The following is an 18,755-nucleotide window of genomic DNA, read 5'->3' on the forward strand; positions in this document are numbered from 1 at the left end:
TCTGGAGAATCTGACAGTTTGCTACAGAAGTCCTCCCCTTTTATTTTTATTTTATTTTATTATTATTTTTTATCTAAAGGAGTTTAATCGGTTTTTAGCCCGACCAGACCTCTTCTGGTTCTAGTGGTTATCAGTTCCTGGTTCTTCCAGGCAGTCTTGGCCTTGCTGATCATCAGTTCTTGGTACCAACAGCATGTTTGGATTTTAGCAGTATCTATACTCACTCGTGGCCCTTGGCTGCCCTCCCGATTCATTACGTCACTGCTTGAAAAGAGTGATTCCATCCTGCGGTCTACAGGGCTAACCCGGCCCCTCCCTAACTCTGACGCCTTGAGGGCGGGGCATGGCCCAGCGAAGGCAGGCGGAGACCCAGCCCCCAGAGCTGCGGCCTAACCTGACACCGGGTAGCCCCCGCCTCTCGCAGGTCCCACAGGCAGAGGCGCGGGGAGCGAAGCTCCGGCCGCGGGCAGTTGCGCTGAGGGAGCCCGGTGGGGAGAGCGCCATGAGAGCGGACTCGGGGCTTCGGCTGGAGGCCCTCCCGGTGAGCGGTGAGGGGCGCTTTCCGCCACGCGAAGTGTCGGAAACAGAGGGTGCTGTCCTAACGCCTCGGCTGCCCCTGGGGCGGGGCCGATGCCCAGGTCTGGGGCTCGCAGAGGGAGAGCCCTGCTCCTGGTGTCTGCGCGTCCGCCCCTCTGATGCTCACAGGCTTGGACCGGAACGGGCGATGGAAATTCGTCCCGAGGCCGGGACCCTAACTGCCGGAGCCCGGCGAGGACCCGGGCGTCAAGTTTCCGGGGGCCTAAGTGTCCATGTTGCTATGACGACGCCTCTCTACGTTGCCTTCCCAGCCCCTGAGTGTTCCGGGACTGCCAGTTCGGTCTGTCCTGCGGACTCCTCCCGGCAGGCGTTTAGCCACCCAGGAAAGAGATCGCAGTTTCCGAGTGGAGACTTTTTAATCATGGTCTTTTCCCACCTCCCTCGAACAAATCACTGCAACCACTTGGAAAACCATGGGTAGAACCGTGATTGCTGCCCCACGCCCGCTGGAGTCTCTCTTCCCAGGCATGTCAGCCCCTACTCCGACGTCCCCCTTTCCACAAGGCTAGACCGCAAAGGCCCGACCAGCTCCCTGGGCTGGCCCTCGCCCACCTCTTGCAGAGCAGGGGCTGAGCGCCACCGCGGCCAGTGCGGCGCCGTCCGATGACGCATGGCGCCTGCGCGCGGCCCGCCGGGGCAGGAGCCCGCACGGGGCGGGCTGTGAGCTCTGGGCCCCTGGCTGCCGGCGGGTGGCTGCCGGGAAGCCCGGCTTTAGACGCAATGGGAAAGAAGCAGGTGGTAAGCGAGCCTTAGTTACGTTTGAGTTATTAGGATTTTGTGTTCAGTTGAGCCGTCCGACTTTTGAGGGGCTCAGAGGTTGGCCTTGTGGGTGGGTGACACGTCATTTTTGCGGGACTTTTGAAATGTGGAAGTGTCGTGTGAACTGAATCCTTGGACAGAACGCGATCCGTAGCATTTTTGCGCTAGCTCTTTCTTGTGACTGTTGTTCTTCTCCAGTTGTGATTTTAATGACCGGATAGTGTTAAGACAGCCTGCTTTGTCCTAATCTCGTAGCATTTGTATTAGTACACCGAACGAAAGGATTGCTAAATGGGACGGTCGTAGAACAAACTAAGAGTATCTATAATGTAACCCTTTTGAGTCAATGTACTCTGCAAGCCGCATGAGACACTTGGAACATTAAACTGATTTCGAGGCATTTCTGTTAGCATTTTATTTTGAAAGATTCCAAAATGCTTCTCAACTGTAATCTCTCTGAACTGCAAACACAACCTTTCTTTTCATGTAAAGTATCATTTATAAGGTGTGTCTTTTTTAATTCTCTGTGCCCTGAAACGAATTCCTCATGCTGTATGCACAGTGATTTTTTTTAAAAAAAGTATGTTACTGTGTGGTTTAAAACCTCCGTTGGCTTCTCATTGAATTAAAACGAGCTCTGGACATCTTCCTTTTGTCCTCAAGAGCCTAATTAATCTGGTCCCTGCCTACCCTTGGTAACTGCTACAGCTTTACTGGCCTCTTATCTGAAACCTTTTATCTCTCCTAAAAGGCTTTGTATTTACTCCCCTTTGTCTCCTTCCTTATTCAGGTCTCAGCTCAAATATCTCTGAGAGACTTTGCTTAACTAAAGAAGCACTCCACAGCCTCCCTCGTGTGTGTGTGTGTGTGTGTGTGTGTGTGTGTGTGTGTGTGTGTGTGTTCGTAATCTTCTAATACTCACTCCACAGCCTCCCTCGTGTGTGTGTGTGTGTGTGTGTGTGTGTGTGTGTGTGTGTGTGTGTTCATAATCTTCTAATACTTAACCAGTACAATGGAAGTACCATAAAAGCAGGGATTTCTCTGTTTCGTTCATTAATGTATTTGTAGTCCTTAGAGCAGAGCCTGGTCTCTGGATAGAAAGGAGTGTAGGAAGGAAGGAATTTTATATGAAATTTAGAAATGGTAGAACAAATTTAGAATTGCCCATCTGATTCTCATTAGTACTTCCTAGGTTTCATTGGATGAACAAGGTTATCAAAAGATTTGAAGTACATGAAGTAAAGATGCTCTGAGACTTTTACTTACAAGCAATTTTCTTTTCCCCATAGCGTCCTCCACGAGCCCTTCCACCTGTGCCAAGGTAAAAATAAGTTACAGTAATTTTATCATTGAGTTTTAAAAATGAAAAATGAATCAAGTGAAAAAATTGACTAGTACCATTGCAAAATTAATAATAATTCAGAGAAGACTTCTTGAAAATTTTAGGATAAGGCTTCCTAAAAGCTTAAAGGTAAAAAATCCTTGAATCATTAGGATAACAGTTGTAATTAAATGTTCTGTTTCAAAGCCTGAATGTCAACATGGTTAAGATATTGGATCCATTCTGAATGTTTTAATATCTTGTTTATCAGACTTTTGATCCTCTTTTGTTTGCTAGAATAGTTTCCTCAGAGTTTAAGCTGATTTTAATTAGTGACAAAATAAGAATTCTTAATCTGCTTAATCCACTTTATTAATAGACAGTAGGAAATATGTATATGTAAGTTCAGAAAATATTGGGGTTATTTTGTTAGCAGTTTTATTTGCTTTTTACTTACAAAGAATAAGCTAGTTTATAAACTAGCTGACTGTGTGAAAGCTTACTTTATTTTAAATTTATAATGACCTAAGTCAGTTTTCAGTCTGACAATATAATAGATTTCTAATTAATAGTTTCTTTTTTTGTCTTTGTCCAATTAAATTTGGTCGGTGTCATGTAAAGTGCTAATCAAGGTGAGTTAGTTCACTTTTAATGTAAAACTTTTAAAATTTGGAGTTCAAAAGTTAATTTGATTCCTTAATGTTTTTCTTAAAGTTGAATCTGAATGGTATAATTTATAATATTGCAATATCCTTTTATCAAAATAATCTTATGACTCCTATTTTTTAAATGAGGTTTGATATGTAACAGTAGTTGTATGATATTTGATTCATTCCTGAATGGAGTCACCCAGAACATAACCATTGGCTAGTTTATAGTTCTGTAATAGGGACTACATTTTCTTTTGTCTCATTTAATCAGGATAGACTGGGTTATGCTATAGTAACCTCAAGATCTCTGACTTAATATCATACAGGGTTATCTCTGGTTAATGCAAAGTGCACTGTGGCAGGAATCCAGGGCAATTGTCTTTCACCATTCTTCACTAATGATGTAGTGATTCAGGCTACTTCCATTCTGTGCTTCTGCCATCTTAACATGCTTCAGCAAAGGAAGAGAAAGCTGGAGAGTTACTCACTGGCTCTTTCAGTGTTTTGGCAGATCGGTTCTGCTCACAGTGTATGGCCCAAACCAGTCACAGGCCACATCTAAGTGCAAGGGGGCTGGGAAATGTAGGGGATCAGATGAATATTTTGTGAGTCCACTTTTCTGATATTAGAAATGTCACAGTTTCCAATATTACTGACCAACAGTGAGCTACTGGCACCACACTATAGGGCTTTCTTTGACTTTGTCAATTTCTTCCTTTTTTTTTTTTTTGAGTAGGCGCCATGCCCAACATGGGGCTTGAACTCTGGATCCTGAGATCAAGAGTCGCATGCTCTACTGACTAAGCCAGCTAGGCACCCCCAAATTTGTCATTTTTCTTGTCTTCTTCCCCTAATGTGTAGAAGTTGGCTGGACCTAGGGAAGAGAGGGAAAGGTCTTCCCTACTAAGAGTTCCTTTTGACTGTTCCCTGCATTGAATTTTAGGCAGCCTTTTCTGTTGTTTTTTCTCTTTTATAGATGATATTCCACTTAGTCGTCCTAAGAAAAAGAAGCCCAAAACAAAAAACACACCAGGTAAGAAGTTGTTCTTTTTTGTGTGGGATCACAAGTCTTTCAGGACCTCAGGAATGACAAACATCACAGATCAGGGAGAGGCAAGGCCCCAGCAGTCCCAAGTCACTGCTGTGTTGAGGCTAGAATCAAGGTCAGTTTAAAGTAATAGGATTCCAGGTGGTAGTGAAAAGTAAGGCAGTGGGCAGCCTGAAGGGTGTCTAGAAGCATCCATGAAATAAAGAATTGTGCCACTTAAACTCTTATTTCCACAACATTCATGAACTCTTTGAGGTCTTTTATCCCTAGAAAGCATAAATTGTCTTAAGCTATGATTGGTTCCAGACCTTTGAATGGGATACTGGACACAAGGTCCTTGGATCCCTCGTTTCAGTCAGAGGATCTCTGTTAGAGCAAGAGTCTGAAGGCAGGGCCATTGCATCCATGTATTGGAGGTTCTGTAATGAGCAGGTTCTTTGAACTTCTTTTTGTCTTCGTTATCCACTAATAATCCTGGATGTTCTGTCAATAACTTAAACTCAGCATGTTCAGAATTCATCATTACCTTCAACAAGAAATCAATTTTTACCTCTCACAGATTTCTGTTCATGGAATTCCCCACTCTCCTGCTCACTCAGGCTTGAAACCTCAGTCATTTTTTTTCCTTGAGAATCCCTTTCTTTTTATTTATTTTTTATTCTTTTTTTTATTATTATTATGTTATGTTAGTCACCATAGATTACATCATTAGTTTTTGATGTAGTGTTCCATGATTCATTGTTTGCTCCATGCAGAACGTGTCCTCTTTAATACCCATCACCAGGCTTTCACTGGTCCTTTCACTCTGTTTGCTGCCTTTTATAAGTCTTAAGATGTGAAAATATCTGGATCTGTATGTAGTGATATAGTAAAAAGAAACTTTGAGTATTGGGCGCCTGGGTGGCTCAGTTGGTTAAGCGACTGCCTTCGGCTCAGATCATGATCCTGGAGTCCCGGGATCGAGTCCCACATTGGGCTCCCTGCTCAGCGGGGAGTCTGCTTCTCCCTCTGACCCTCTTCCCTCTCGTGCTCTCTGTCTCTCATTCTCTCTCTCTCAAATAAATAAATAAAATCTAAAAAAAAAAGAAAGAAACTTTGAGTATTGATTTGATATACCAAGTACTGAATTTATTATAATTTATAATTTGATATAAGTGTAGGTTAAGACCAATTCTTATAGTTATAGGTAAAGAGGTAACAAAGGACAGTTAATCATCCTTTAGGAACCATTCCAGTTCCCTTTTTTTTTTTTCATCTTTTTAAGACTGAGTGTGATCTCTGCTCAAATTGTCCTGTTTTCCCACTCCGCTTTTCTGTAGGTAGTGCTTCTTTGGAAGGCCTTGTTCAGGCTTCTGTTCGCAGGCCATCTGAGGGCAGTGAGCCACCAACTAAAGAATCCACAGAACATCCAGAAGAAGCTCCTGTTCAAAGGAGACAGAAGAAGATGAGGCTATCTCTTGGTATGTGAAGAAACCAAGGTTAGGTTGTGATAGTAGCTGTGATTTTGGGGGTATGATTACAAACTTCTCTGTTCCCATTTTTTCCCACCCACATCCCTTTGGTTTTTTTTTTCTTTATAAAATTTTTACCATTAGTGTAACTCCAGTAGTTTAAGTCAAGAACACTGGAGAGGGTCTCTTTTGGTCATATGTCCATATATTATGAGGGAAGGGATACAAATTCAGGATTAAAACAGAAAGTTCAAATCTTGGTGTGTATAAGAATTTAATATATGATAAAATGGACATTTCAGGTCAATAGGGTAAGGATAGATTCAGTATTAACAATAATACAATGAAAGAAGAGTCATCATTTATTGAGTCTTACATTGTCCCAGGCACTATTCACAAGGTAAACAAAATAGTAATTGGCAATCTTTTTTCAGCATATAAAATTCAAAAGTGTTAGATAAAAAATGTTGATCAGAAAGGAGTACATTCATCTACTGCTGACAGGAGCATAAATTGGTATAGCCTGCCTGAACTTTTAGGAAGAGAAGTAACTATAGTAGCTACCATAATTGAAGGATGTTAACTGTGCCATCATTTATAAGAGTACAAACTGGTAATAACCAATAGCTAACAAAGTGGTACTGGCTAAATAAATCACGTTTTATCTATTTAATGTGCTTCTGTGTCCATATCTTGCTCTTTTTTTTTTCAAAGATTTATTTATTTGAGAGAGAGAGTGCATGGGCATGTGCAGGGGGAGGGGCAGAGGGAGAAGGAGAGAGAGTCTTAAGCTGACTTCGTACTGAGCGTGGAGTCTGATGTGGGGCTCGATCTTGTTACTCTGAGATTATGACCTGAGCTGAAACCAAGTCAGGTGCTTAACCAACTGTGCCATCCAGACACCCCCATATTTTGCTCTTCTTATAAGGATACGAGTTATTGGATTTCAGGCCCATCCTAATCCAGCTTGATCTCACCCTAAACTGATTAGACCTGCAAAGACCCTATTTCCAAATGAGGTCTCATTCACAGGGACTAGGGTTAGGACTTGAACATACCTTTCAGGGGAACACAATTCTACCCAAAACACATTGTATAGATAGTAAAAACAATGGAAGGTTATAGCAAAGTGTTGACAATGTTAGATTTTTTGGAAGGAAGAATTAGGGATGATTTTTTTTTTAAAGATTTATTTATTTATTTGACAGAGAGAGAGAGAGCACAAGCAGGGAGAGCGGCAGAAGGAGAGGGAGAAGCAGGCTCCCCGCTGAGCAGGGAGCCCGATGTGGGGCTCGATCCCAGGACCCTGGGATCATGACATGAGCCGAAGGCAGACGTTTAACCGACTGAGCCACCCAGGCATCCCTAGGGATGATTTTTATTATCTTCCTTTCTTCATTTATATTTTATTAATTTTTCATAATAATATTGAGCATTATGACTTATAGTAACTAGAAGAAAGACGATTTCCTTAGAGTAAAAGAAAGGAAGGAATAAAGATTGGGAGATTAGCTCTTTCCTACTAACATCGGCCCCTGATGAATAATTTGTTACAAAATAATTTCCCTGACCAATTACTTACTCTTAGAAAACAGTGAGTCCTGATTGGATGAAAGAATTATAGGAGGAGAGGGCAGAAACTGGAAAGTCCATAGAATGGAGCACAGTTTTTAGAGGCAAGTTGAAGTGGGATACTGTAGTGCCTGGGCAGAAGAGAGGAAAAAGAGAGAAATGATGCTCAGATAGTTTTATGATTTATTTCATTACTGGCAGTAAAAATAGTTGAATTAAAGCTACCATCTTAGTTAATTCAGTTAGGGTACAAATGTGAAAATCAAGATGGATACCAGTACCTAGTTTTACAATTTATGAAAAATGTATTTACAGAAATGAGTTGACCATTTTTAGAAAATTCAGGACCCAACCAAGTTCTGGGCCAAAGAGCACCTGTCACTGTCATTCCAGAATGTACCCACCTGTGCAGGTATAGGTTTATAGATTTCTGGGTTTATATTTTTGTTTTATTTTTGTTTGGTTTGGTTCTGGATGACTGTGGTAGGCTCGACTTCTGTTGTATTTCCAGTTTGAGCTGTAAGTATTTTATTAAAATAGAATTCTGGGGGCTTTGAGGACCTTCCAGGAAGCCATTACCAGTATTTTCAGATTGGAGGAAGTAGCTACCAGATGAGAAGACTCCATTGACTTACTTAAACTTAATACCCTGTGCTCAAGAAGGAGTTAACATAGCAGACCTGAAACTGCTCTCATTAGAAAGGCTGCTTGCAAGGTTGCCTCTTCACTGGCCTCTGGAACTTGGCTGGTAAATAGTTCCTACATTGATATAAAACTTTCCCTAAATTATAAGGGTGGTTTACTGTGCATTTGTGTACACAATAGGATTTTGTTGACCAGATGCTGACCACCTGCTTTGCTTCTGGGATTCTGGAATTTTGGTATGTGCTAGGCAGGGGGTGCCTTTGTGATCAGGTGCCAATAAAAGCCTTGGGTACCGAGTCTGTAATGAGCTTCCCTGGTAGAGAAAGTGTCACACATGTCAACTTGTTGCTGGAGGAATTAGCACATCCTGTGTGACTCCAATGATAGAGGACTCTTGGAAGCTTATACCTGGTTTCCTCTGGACTTTGCTCCATGTGCCTTTTCCTTTTGCTGATTTTGCTTTATGTCATGTCCCTCTAATAAACTGTAACTGAATGTGAGGACTTGTGAGTGTAATGACTTCTGAGTTCCATGAGTCCTTTGGGTGAATCACTGAACTGTGGGTAATCTGGGGGCTCTCCCAACATTCTGGGTGTTGGATTAGTTAACTTTTTCATATTTTTTGGCATTGCAATTTCAAAATTTTTGGTGTTTAGAGGTATAAAATTACAAAAATTAGTAAAATGGCAAAAAAATTTTGGCCCAATTAAAATTTTTAAAGTTGTCTTGTAAGTTTTATATATTACTTTTCTTCTTACATGATAGTAATTTGAAAAGTTAATCTACTTTATTTTCAGAAGTGGAGACTTCCTTAACCCAAAAGAAGACATGTAGCTCATCTTTATTACGAAATGAAAATGGTATTGATGTGGAGCCAGCTGAGGAGGCAGTTATTCAAAAACCTCGAAGGAAGACAAAGTAAGAATTTATTTGTCCTAAATATTCTTCAGGGATACTGTGCTACTTAATTCAGAGCTCTCAAAGTACCTTTTGATAAATTTGAAAAGAGTAAACAACTGAAGAAGTAAAATACTTAAATTATAGATCCTAGGAGCTATCTCTAAAAAAGAGGAACATCAATAGAAAATATTATATAAGTAGCAAAAATTAAATACTAAAGATACTGAAATTTGAAGATAATATTAATAAAGTAGGCTATTGTGATATATTTTCTCATGTTAATAGAATTCAGATTATGATTATTTCAGCAATAAATAAAAATGTGTATTTTAGTATAGGAAATTAAGTGTTGGATAAAACAGAATGGCATACTTTAAAGAAGTACACTGGAAGTTATATAACACTATTGTTTGTATTTAGAAATCACCCTATAAATAGTGATCAATATTTATATGGAATCCTATCATTTTAAGTTTGGAAAGAACCTTATAAATCTAGTTCAGTCACTTCATTTTCCAGATGAGAAAACGGAGGCCCACGGAAATGTATGTGACTTGTTGCACATAACAGTTAAGAACAGATTCATTTGTGTTATACACAAACAAGGAATCGTGTTACACTACGTCAAAAACTAATGATGTAATGAATGGTGACTAACATAATAAATTAAAATTTAAAAAAAAAAGAACAGATCCATTTAAGTAAAAACCAAATATCTCGACTCCCAAGTCCAAGCCTCTTTTACAGGTACCTCCTTATGTGGGTCTGTAAAAATTCAACAATAATCCATTTTCTTACATTCTTCCTGATTATAGGAAAACCCAGCCAGCAGAATTACAGTATGCCAATGAACTGGGTGTAGAAGATGAAGACATAATTACTTATGAGCAAAGCGGCCCAGAACAACAGTCTATATTCACTGCGCCCACTGGCATTAGCCAGCCAGTAGGCAAAGTGTTTGTGGAAAAAAGCCGTAAGTTGTTCTTGTTTTGGAACATGAGCTTTCTGGGATTTACACAAGGATATCCTTTGATTTAGGAATGATATTTCTGGAGATCTGAATTAGGGAAATAAAGATATGGACAAAAATTTAAACACAAAGCTAATCATCATACTATTCTTGAGAGTGAAAAACTGGAAACAAATATAAAATAGAAGGTGTATGATTTCAGTCAGTTATCGTATATCTATATAGTAAAATCTGCATCATTAAAAATAATGTTTAGGGAGAATTTTTTATTTCCTGGAAAGATTTAATGAAAAACAAACACACACATAAGTAGTTTGATCTCACCTATAGAAAAATGTGTAGGACAAAAGACTGGAAGGAGATATGCCAAAATATTAATGCTTGTTTTTTCTGGTTTATGGGGTTGTGGGTAATTTAGAAAATCCCCCCCGAACCCCCCCTTAATCCATTCCTTTGTTCTTGTACTTTACCAGTTTTCCACAATTGGGGGGGGCAGGTAATAATATAAATGATATAATTAAAAATAAATGAGAGAAGATACATGATGGTATTACCATATTAAATAAGAAATACAACCATATAGCTCCAGATTCTTTTGGAAGGTAGTTCTGACATTGTATAGTGTGCATGGATTATAAGACTGCATTTGCAGTGTTTAAGAAAAACATACAGAAAGCATGATCATGACTATATATATCTCGTGGATATGCTATGAGTGTGCTGCCTAAAGAACTCAAATGAACCATAAACATTAGTCCTAAAACTTTATAATTTAAATTTCATGTACACCATTCTAGAATTTCTATTCTGTAAGATGTCATCTAAGGGATCTTCAAGTTCTTGGCCAGTGAGAAACTTCTGATCCCGGGAGGCTGACTTCGCCAGGGTCTCACAGTTGGTTAGTGCGGAATTGGGACTTGAGTGGAGGTTTCATGGCTTCTAGTCAAGTGCTTTGACTAGTATACTGTGTTGCTTATTTATTTACTTCTCTTTTTAAACAGTATCACTCAATCCTCATTTTTAAGCACTATCTTTTTCATAGTCTGTTTATTAAGCAGTGTCATTCAATCCTCATTTTTACTCTTGTTTTCCTTAGCACAGAAACTTCCCTACTAGAGTAACTGACCATAAAAGACACCTGTTGTCTGCCCAGAAGTTCTTTTCTTAGGGAAAATTAGGTGTTGCACCTCTCTTTCATCCTCCAAAATACTTGACAGCCAGATTTGGCAAAGGTAATTGAAGAACCTTTCCTGCTTCCTGTAGTTCATTTGTAGATTGGTAGATCTGCAAGAAGGAGCCTTGTGAACAGTACAAGGAGAAAGCTGTGCACACGGCGTTGCGGTGCTGACGCTTGAACTGACACTTGTCAAAGGAATCTTCTCAAGTTTATGAGACAACCTCTTTCTTTTCTGTCGTCACAGAATGCCATGCTATACACACTGGCATCTTTTCCTAGGAAATTCAAAGTGTTTTCAAACATCGACTTAACTTTGTAGTGTTGACATTTAATAAACTTCTAAAGTCTCAAAATTAGACTTTTGTAGATTATGTCATGTTAGGGGTTTCTAGACTTTGTTCTGAGTGGGAAGTTCCTTTTTATATTTCATTAAATATAAATGATTTCCAAAAACTGTTACTTTAACATCTGTTTTAGGATGAGAGGAGAGTATATGGACTTTGTTTATTTTCCCTAAAGATAAAAAGATAGCATATTTAAGCAACCAAAAGAAAAGAGCCTTCTTAAATAGCGACTAGATCGGGGAGAATTTTTAGATAGAAAAACAGACAAATCTCAGTCCCAGGGTTCTAATGGTGTGAAATAAGATAAAAAGATGGCCAGCGTTCTCTGTTGCTAGTTGTTAATAATTGTGTAATATGTACGTAGGGCGATTCCAGGCTGCTGATCGTTCAGAGTTGATAAAGACCACAGAAAATATAGAGGTGTCAATGGACATGAAGCTTTCCTGGACAACCAGAGATGTGGCACTGTCGGTGCACCGGGCTTTCAGGTGGCTGCTTGTGTTGGACTTTTCTTAAAATAAATATTCCATCATTTTTAAAAAAAAAACTGTTGATAGCTCAATATTGTTAACAAAATTGACAACTTAAAACAGTCAATAGGTATATTTTTAAAACATTTAATTGGAGTTAAATCATCTGCCTATCAGTGTAATAAAAAGAAAAGGCTTGTTTTTACTTTTTTGAAATGTTGAGTTTTATACTTATATGTGAAGATTTAAAAAATATTTTAGCTTTTTACTTTAGTCATACATGTGTAATAATTAAACCCTTTTCCATTCAGGATGATTGGTCTCTTTTCTCATGGCTTCTTGGCCGGCTGCGCTGTGTGGAACATTGTTTTCATATATGTTCTAGCAGGAGATCAGCTTTCTAACCTCTCAAACCTTCTGCAACAGTACAAGACCTTAGCATATCCATTCCAGAGTCTTCTCTACTTGCTTTTAGCTCTAAGTACAATTTCAACTTTTGACAGGTAAGACTATTGTGACTGTATATCCCTCTAACTTTTCTTCAGGTGGAAATGTTGAGCAAAATATGTCCCTGACTATGACAGTTTTCAAAATAGAATTACAATATATTAATACTATTTTGACTTTTTTTTAAAAGCCCGTCTGTTTCTGTTGGGGGCGGAGGGGATGGGAATACTCTCAACGAAAGCATCCTCAAAATCTAAACCCATTCCAGCATCAACTCTAAGTCTAAAATTTCATCCAAATATAATCAACAAAAACAGTCCCAAATATCATCTTCCAAATCACCTGAACCAGGTATAGGTGAGACTCTGGGTAGTGTATGAGTTTCCTAGGGTTGCTGTAATAAAGTACTGTTGGTCCTTGAACATCGCAGGGGTTAGGTGTGCCGACCTCTTGCAAGTCAAAAATTCATGTATAACTTTTGACTCCCTCGGAACTTAACTAATAGCCTGCTGTTGACCAGAAGCCTTACAATAACATAAATGGTCGATTACCACATATTTAGTATATGTATTATATACCATATTCTTCTAAAAAGGTAAGCTGGGGGTGCCTGGGTGGCTCTCTTGGCTAGGCGGCTGGCTCTTGATTTCAGCTCAGGTCATGATCTCAGGGTCCTGGGATCCAGCTCCATGGTGGGCTCAGCGCTCAGTGGGGAGTTGGCTTGAGGATTCTCTTTTTCCCTCTGCCCCTCCCACACTGGTGCATGCATGCGTTCGCTCTCTTTCAAATAAATCTTAAAAAAAAAAAAGAAAGTAAGCTAGAAAAAACAAAAATTATGAAGAAAATCATAAGGAAGAGAAAATACATTTACAGTACTGCACTATATTTATTGAAAAAAATCTTTATAAGTGGACCTATGCAGTTCAAACCTGTGTGGTTCAAGGGTTAACTGTACTACAAACTGGGTGACTTAAAGCAATAGGAATTTATTCTCTCTCAGTCTAGAGGCTAGAAGTCTGAAGTTAAGGTGTCGGCCCGGTTGGTTCCTTTCTGGATGGCTGGTGGGAGAGTCTCTTCCACACCTTTCCTTAGTTTCCAGTGGTTGCTGGCAGTCCTTGGAGTTCCTTGGCTTGTAGGCACATCACTCCAACCTCTGCCTTTGTAGTCATATGGTGGTCTTCCCCGTGTGTCTCTTCGCTTCCTTTGAGAACACCAGTTGTATTGAATTAGGGCCCCTTCAAATAACCTCATCTTAACTCGATACATCTGCAGAGACCCTATTTCCAAATAAGGTCACGTTCACAGGTACAAGGGGTTAGAAGTTCAACATGTCTTTGAGAACATAATTCAACCCATTAAGAAAAACAGCAACTTATACAGCCTGATGATATGGGTAATAGAAAGAGGTAGAATCTAAAGAAATTTTGCAGATCAAGGTTAATTTGTTTTTTTAGAGTGTCTAACTCCAAAGGAATGTTGACTAAATATTAATCTAGTAAATGTTTTGTGTCTTTTGTAATTAAGATATTCTTTCCTGTGTATTTAGTATAAGGTGTAGCTACTTAAAGCTTAATAATAGACTATGTGGTAGCATTAGAACAGAGAAGGAAAAAACTGTAATCAAGAGAGTTTTATGAGAAGTTTACCAATGCACTGTGACAGGAGGCTTTTGTCTTTTCTAGGATCGACTTTGCTAAAACATCAGTAGCAATCCGAAATTTTCTTGCCCTGGATCCAACAGCTTTAGCATCTTTCTGTGAGTAAATACTTTCATTTGATAATTGTGTAATACTTGAATTAGATTGTAATTTTGAACCAGGAAAAGTTTAATTTTACTTTTAAAAAGATTTTATATTATTACTACTTATAAACATTACTTACAGATGTTCAGTGGAATTTGCAATTAAGAAAACATGACCGGTGTAATTTTGATAGAATTATTTTTCAGTAGAGGTAGATCTAGATAACTGTTAAAAGTTGAATTTGTTCTGTTTCTTAATGTTTTGATTTTGTAATCTCTACTTGATAGCAAACAGATTCAGCTGGCATGACATTTCAGTAACAAATACTATTTTGTATCTTTTTGATAATTTAGGATATGTTTTGTTCTAAGTTATGAGAATATTAATAAAACTAGTTTTAAGACCTTGAGTAAGTCATTTGCTTTCTTAAAAGATCTTCTAGGTTCTTGTAATTTCTAATGATGAAATAGTGAGCATCTCAGAATACCCTTCTGTACCTGTATTCTTTAAAAATAAAATAAGACTAGCTAGCCTACTGAAATTGATCAAATGAATTTCTTTTATGTCATCATCCCCCAAAGTATAGATTATTTTTGACCTTACAGTAATCTATAAATTCAAAATAAACTGAGTTGTTAAAAATACATTATTAGTAATTTCATTTGTCTTTTTCTCAGTGTACTTTACTGCTCTTGTATTATCTCTGAGTCAGCAAATGACAAGTGACAGAATCCATCTTTACACACCTTCTTCTGTTAATGGTAGCCTCTGGTAAGATTCACAATAGCATTAGCAATTATTGATGGTAATAACAGCAACAATGGGAGTAATGGTACTATTCTTATCCTTCATTCTTTTACATTTTCTCATTTATAAATAATAATGAAGGCCCTGTTTTTGTTTCCAAAATTATGGCAAGAAAATATCCATTACGTTGGTTAGTGGATAACTATTGTTATTTATCTTTGCATTTTTAATGAAATGAATTCTTTTTATAAAAATCTATTTTAGATCTGTTAAGTTACGGTTATAAGATCAGTCATACACAATGAACTAGAGAAGCCCTATACCCTCACTCCCAGTCAGGAGGTCTAATACCCCAGAGTAGTGATGGCAGTGGGTAGCTGGGATGGAGTCAGAAAACCAAGCAATGCTAGAAAGAGGGCAATCTAGGGAGAGCCAACCTCCATAGATCAGAGTCACGAGGCTCACGGGCGAGTTGAGAGTCCAATTCACAAAAGTCAGAGGGGCAGTCTTTTTTTGGGAGAGTGGCTAGGGACATGAGTAGCATCACAGTAGTTGAAAGAGAAACTTAGAAAAATTGGCAATACTAAATTTTCACTTACGTCAATGTATAAAGCATATTTGTTTAGAGTTCAGTAACCTTTGAAACTTTGTTCCCATGGTGTGTGTGTGTGTGTGTAGTTACTTTATAGGGAATTATATAAGATATATTTATTTCATGCTTTACTTGTTATTTCTCTAGGTGAGGACTGCTGTATTTTTAAAGTTCATTAAATAGATATATTTGGATATATGAACCCAAATGAAGATATTGCTAATGAGTATTTCTATACCTTTAGGGCAGCAGGTGTCGAGGAACAGGTTCTCCAGCCCTGGATTGTGGTGAATCTGGTGGTGGCCCTTCTGGTTGGACTGTCTTGGCTTTTTTTGTCTTATATGCCAGGCATGGATCTTAGTGAAGGTATTAAAGAAAAAATAGTGGGCCACCTGGGTGGCTCTGTCGGTTGAACGTGTCTGACTCTTGATTTTAGCTTGGGTCGTGATCTTGGTGGTCAGGTCATGATCTTGGGATTGTGGGATTGGACAGTGCTCAGTGGGGAGTCTGCTTCTCTCCCTCTGCATTCCCCCCACGCTCATGTGCACGCTTGTGCTCTCTCTTACAAATAAATCTTTAAAAAAATAAAGAATAAAGAAAAAATAGCATAAGAATATCATGAAATCTGTTGGATTTTATAAATGTTCTTTTAATGGATCTAGCTTATGATATTCTGATAACAAAGAGGTATTTAAAATAAAATAATATAAGGAGGAGTGACAAAGTAGAGAAACAATGCCAAGATAAGCAGAGTATCTAAGAGAGTCGGAGCCTCAAAGTACTTAAAGAAAGTTACCTGTCACCCATGTGCATAATTGTATTTAAGAGGTATTTCTTTTCTTGGAATCCTTCAAGTATTTTGTAGTCTTTGCTCTTCATTTCTCCTAGTTTCCTTCTGATCAAAGTATCTCTTAATTTGAAATAAACCATGCTTCATCTGTGTAGCCGTTGTCAGACACATATTCGTTCTTACGTCCTCCTCTACCTGACCCAGGTTCTTCACCCCGCATTGTCTAATGAAGTATTTGGTAATCCTAGCTTTAGCGTGCTCAGTACAAAGTGAGATTTACTAATCTATAGTCCCTAGACTCCTTTTGGAACACCTGGAGAAGAGGAATCAATCGTATTAGCAAACTGAAAGTCCTTGAGCACGCTGCTTTAGAAGTGCTAAATTTATTTCCTTGGCAGATGTTCCGCAGTTTCATCATTGAATCTCTTTGATATTTTCTGGACTTTGGTTATGGTTTTATTCTTGATTGGTTTAAATCCTGAGCCTTTTACTGCAATTTGATCAACTAATTACAACCTCAGAAGTCTTAGAATTGAGAACCATCCCAATATTTCCATTTGTAAAAACCAAGACAAAACATGTAATCTGGTGCATTTTTATTCATGAATGTAGCTTTTTGCATCATAATTCTCATGTTCCTTCACTGAATATTCAGTTGCTTTATTCCCTTTGGTATATTTAAAGTCTTTTTAAAAGTCGTCTTAGGCTTTACCTATTTTGCTGTTTTTTGTTTTCACTCAGCATAGTTTTTAATCATTCAAGGAATTTTTCATCTAATATTTATATCAAAGGACTTTATTTTATTAAATTCCTAAGGTCTTTTTCTATATTTCTTAGTATTTTGATAAATTACACATCTATGCTAAGTAATAGTTTAAATGTAGATATGTCAACTAATAACATTCTACACTGTGGTTGGGATTCTGCAGTATTGAGCCTCAATCACAAAGAGTGTGTTACTTACTAAATATTTCTAGAATCCTGCTCTCTTTTGTGAGTCATATAACATTTTATTTCCATGTGGATAAAAAGAGTAAATATAAAATGAGGATGATACACTTTGCTTATTGGGTTGTTGTGGTGATTAGGTGGGATAACACATTTAAGATATCCTGGCACACGCCTCATGTTAGTTCCATGTGCTTGGTCTGCATGTGTCCCTCCATTGTAGATTACCATGGTCACTGTAGAATTAGACCTTTCAGCTGTTTAATGACCCTGGGTTAGCTAAGTGACTTAAGTTTTCTGGTAAGAGTTATTATATTGTCTCCATTATATATGTTTTATTTTTCAGCGGTTTACAATACATTTAAAACTTGAACATTTTAAAATGCAAAACTTGCACATTTGTCATGCACTCACCTTTTAAATCAGATTTCATTATCAAGAATTGTTATTTGTACTTGAGGGCTTTCTATTATATATATTAAATATGTCAATATTTCGAGAGACTGTTTAAAACTAAACTTTTTGAGGTACTGGGAAACCATTCTGAGTATGATCTGTTCATTTTCTCTCCCAGAGTTGATGTTCTCCTCTGATGTGGAAGAATATCCAGAAAAAGATAAAGGACTCAAAGCCTCTTCATAATGCCAGCTCACCTTCAGTGTAGTAATGGTCCAGTATTTAGAATTTTTCCTATTCTTGTTTTTAAATGTATTTTTATAAGATATGTACAGGTATATTTGGAATTGATTTTTTGATTATAGAGTACTGAAAATTTTCTCAAGATTATGGAAAATGTTAAAACTTGTATCTGCAATTCATAACCAAACATTAATCTCTCTAGCATTATCATCTTAATGACAAAGGAGGTAATGAGCTCGAAACCAGCAGGTGAAAGTGTTTATTTCCTGTTTTCTCAAATTAGTTGCGTTTATAATCATTATCTTAAAAAGCTCTTCTACAGAAACAGCCATTACTTTAGTGTTATAAAATATATATCAGGTTTAAACATAAAATTTAGGGAATAGGAAAGAAGGGGGCAAAGACCTTTATTTATTTTTAATGCCTCCTTACTGAATAAATTAAAATATGAAATGTGTCTTTTTTCAAACTGGCTTGGTTGTGGTTATGTATCATGTAATAAGTATAATGTAATTCAGCTTGAAAGATGCTTTACTTCATGACTAATAAAAAGAAAATGTACCTTTTCTGTTTGAAAAGTTTCATATTGGGACTACACCAAAATAAAAAGCTTTTGCACAGCAAAGGAAACCATCAACAAAACGAAAGGCAACCTACTGAATGGGAGAAGATATTTGCAAATACTTGATATATATATAATATATTATATATATAATATATAATATTACATATATTATATATATTTATTATTAATATCCAAAATATATAAAGAACTTATACAACTCAACACTAAAAAACAAATAATCCAATTTAAAAATGGGCAGAGGACCTGAATAGACATTTTGCCAAAGAAGGCATACGCATGGCCAACAGACACGTGAAAAGCTGCTCAGCATCACTAATCATCAGGGAAATGCAAATCCAAACCATAATGAAAATTCATCTT

General features: G+C 37.8%; 1 protein-coding gene across 1 annotated transcript; it reads left to right on the plus strand.

Moving 5' to 3' along the window:
* Positions 1-406: 406 nt before the first annotated feature.
* TMEM237 (transmembrane protein 237) lies at positions 407-18,375 on the plus strand. Its single transcript, XM_028121165.2, has 13 exons — positions 407-541; positions 2,646-2,677; positions 3,299-3,309; positions 4,304-4,360; positions 5,695-5,835; positions 8,841-8,961; positions 9,759-9,916; positions 11,799-11,922; positions 12,216-12,407; positions 14,034-14,107; positions 14,771-14,864; positions 15,677-15,798; positions 17,745-18,375. Exons 1-13 carry the CDS (start codon positions 503-505, stop codon positions 17,810-17,812), a joined length of 1,233 nt encoding a protein of 410 aa, XP_027976966.1. The 5' UTR covers positions 407-502; the 3' UTR covers positions 17,813-18,375.
* The last annotated feature ends 380 nt before the right edge of the window (positions 18,376-18,755 follow it).

The sequence above is a fragment of the Eumetopias jubatus genome, unplaced genomic scaffold (genome assembly GCF_037043125.1).
Source record: "Eumetopias jubatus isolate StellerSeaLion01/CBP00866 unplaced genomic scaffold, mEumJub1_p1.0 scaffold_3, whole genome shotgun sequence".
Classification (NCBI taxonomy): Eukaryota; Metazoa; Chordata; class Mammalia; order Carnivora; family Otariidae; genus Eumetopias; species Eumetopias jubatus.

Coding starts and splice junctions, on each gene's coding strand:
- TMEM237 (XM_028121165.2), top strand. CDS start 503: ATGAGAGCGGACTCGGGGCTTCGGCTGGAGGCCCTCCCG. Junction 14,865..15,676: donor TCTGTTAATGGTAGCCTCTG/GTAAGATTCACA, acceptor CTATACCTTTAG/GGCAGCAGGTGTCGAGGAAC. Junction 15,799..17,744: donor AGGCATGGATCTTAGTGAAG/GTATTAAAGAAA, acceptor TTTCTCTCCCAG/AGTTGATGTTCTCCTCTGAT.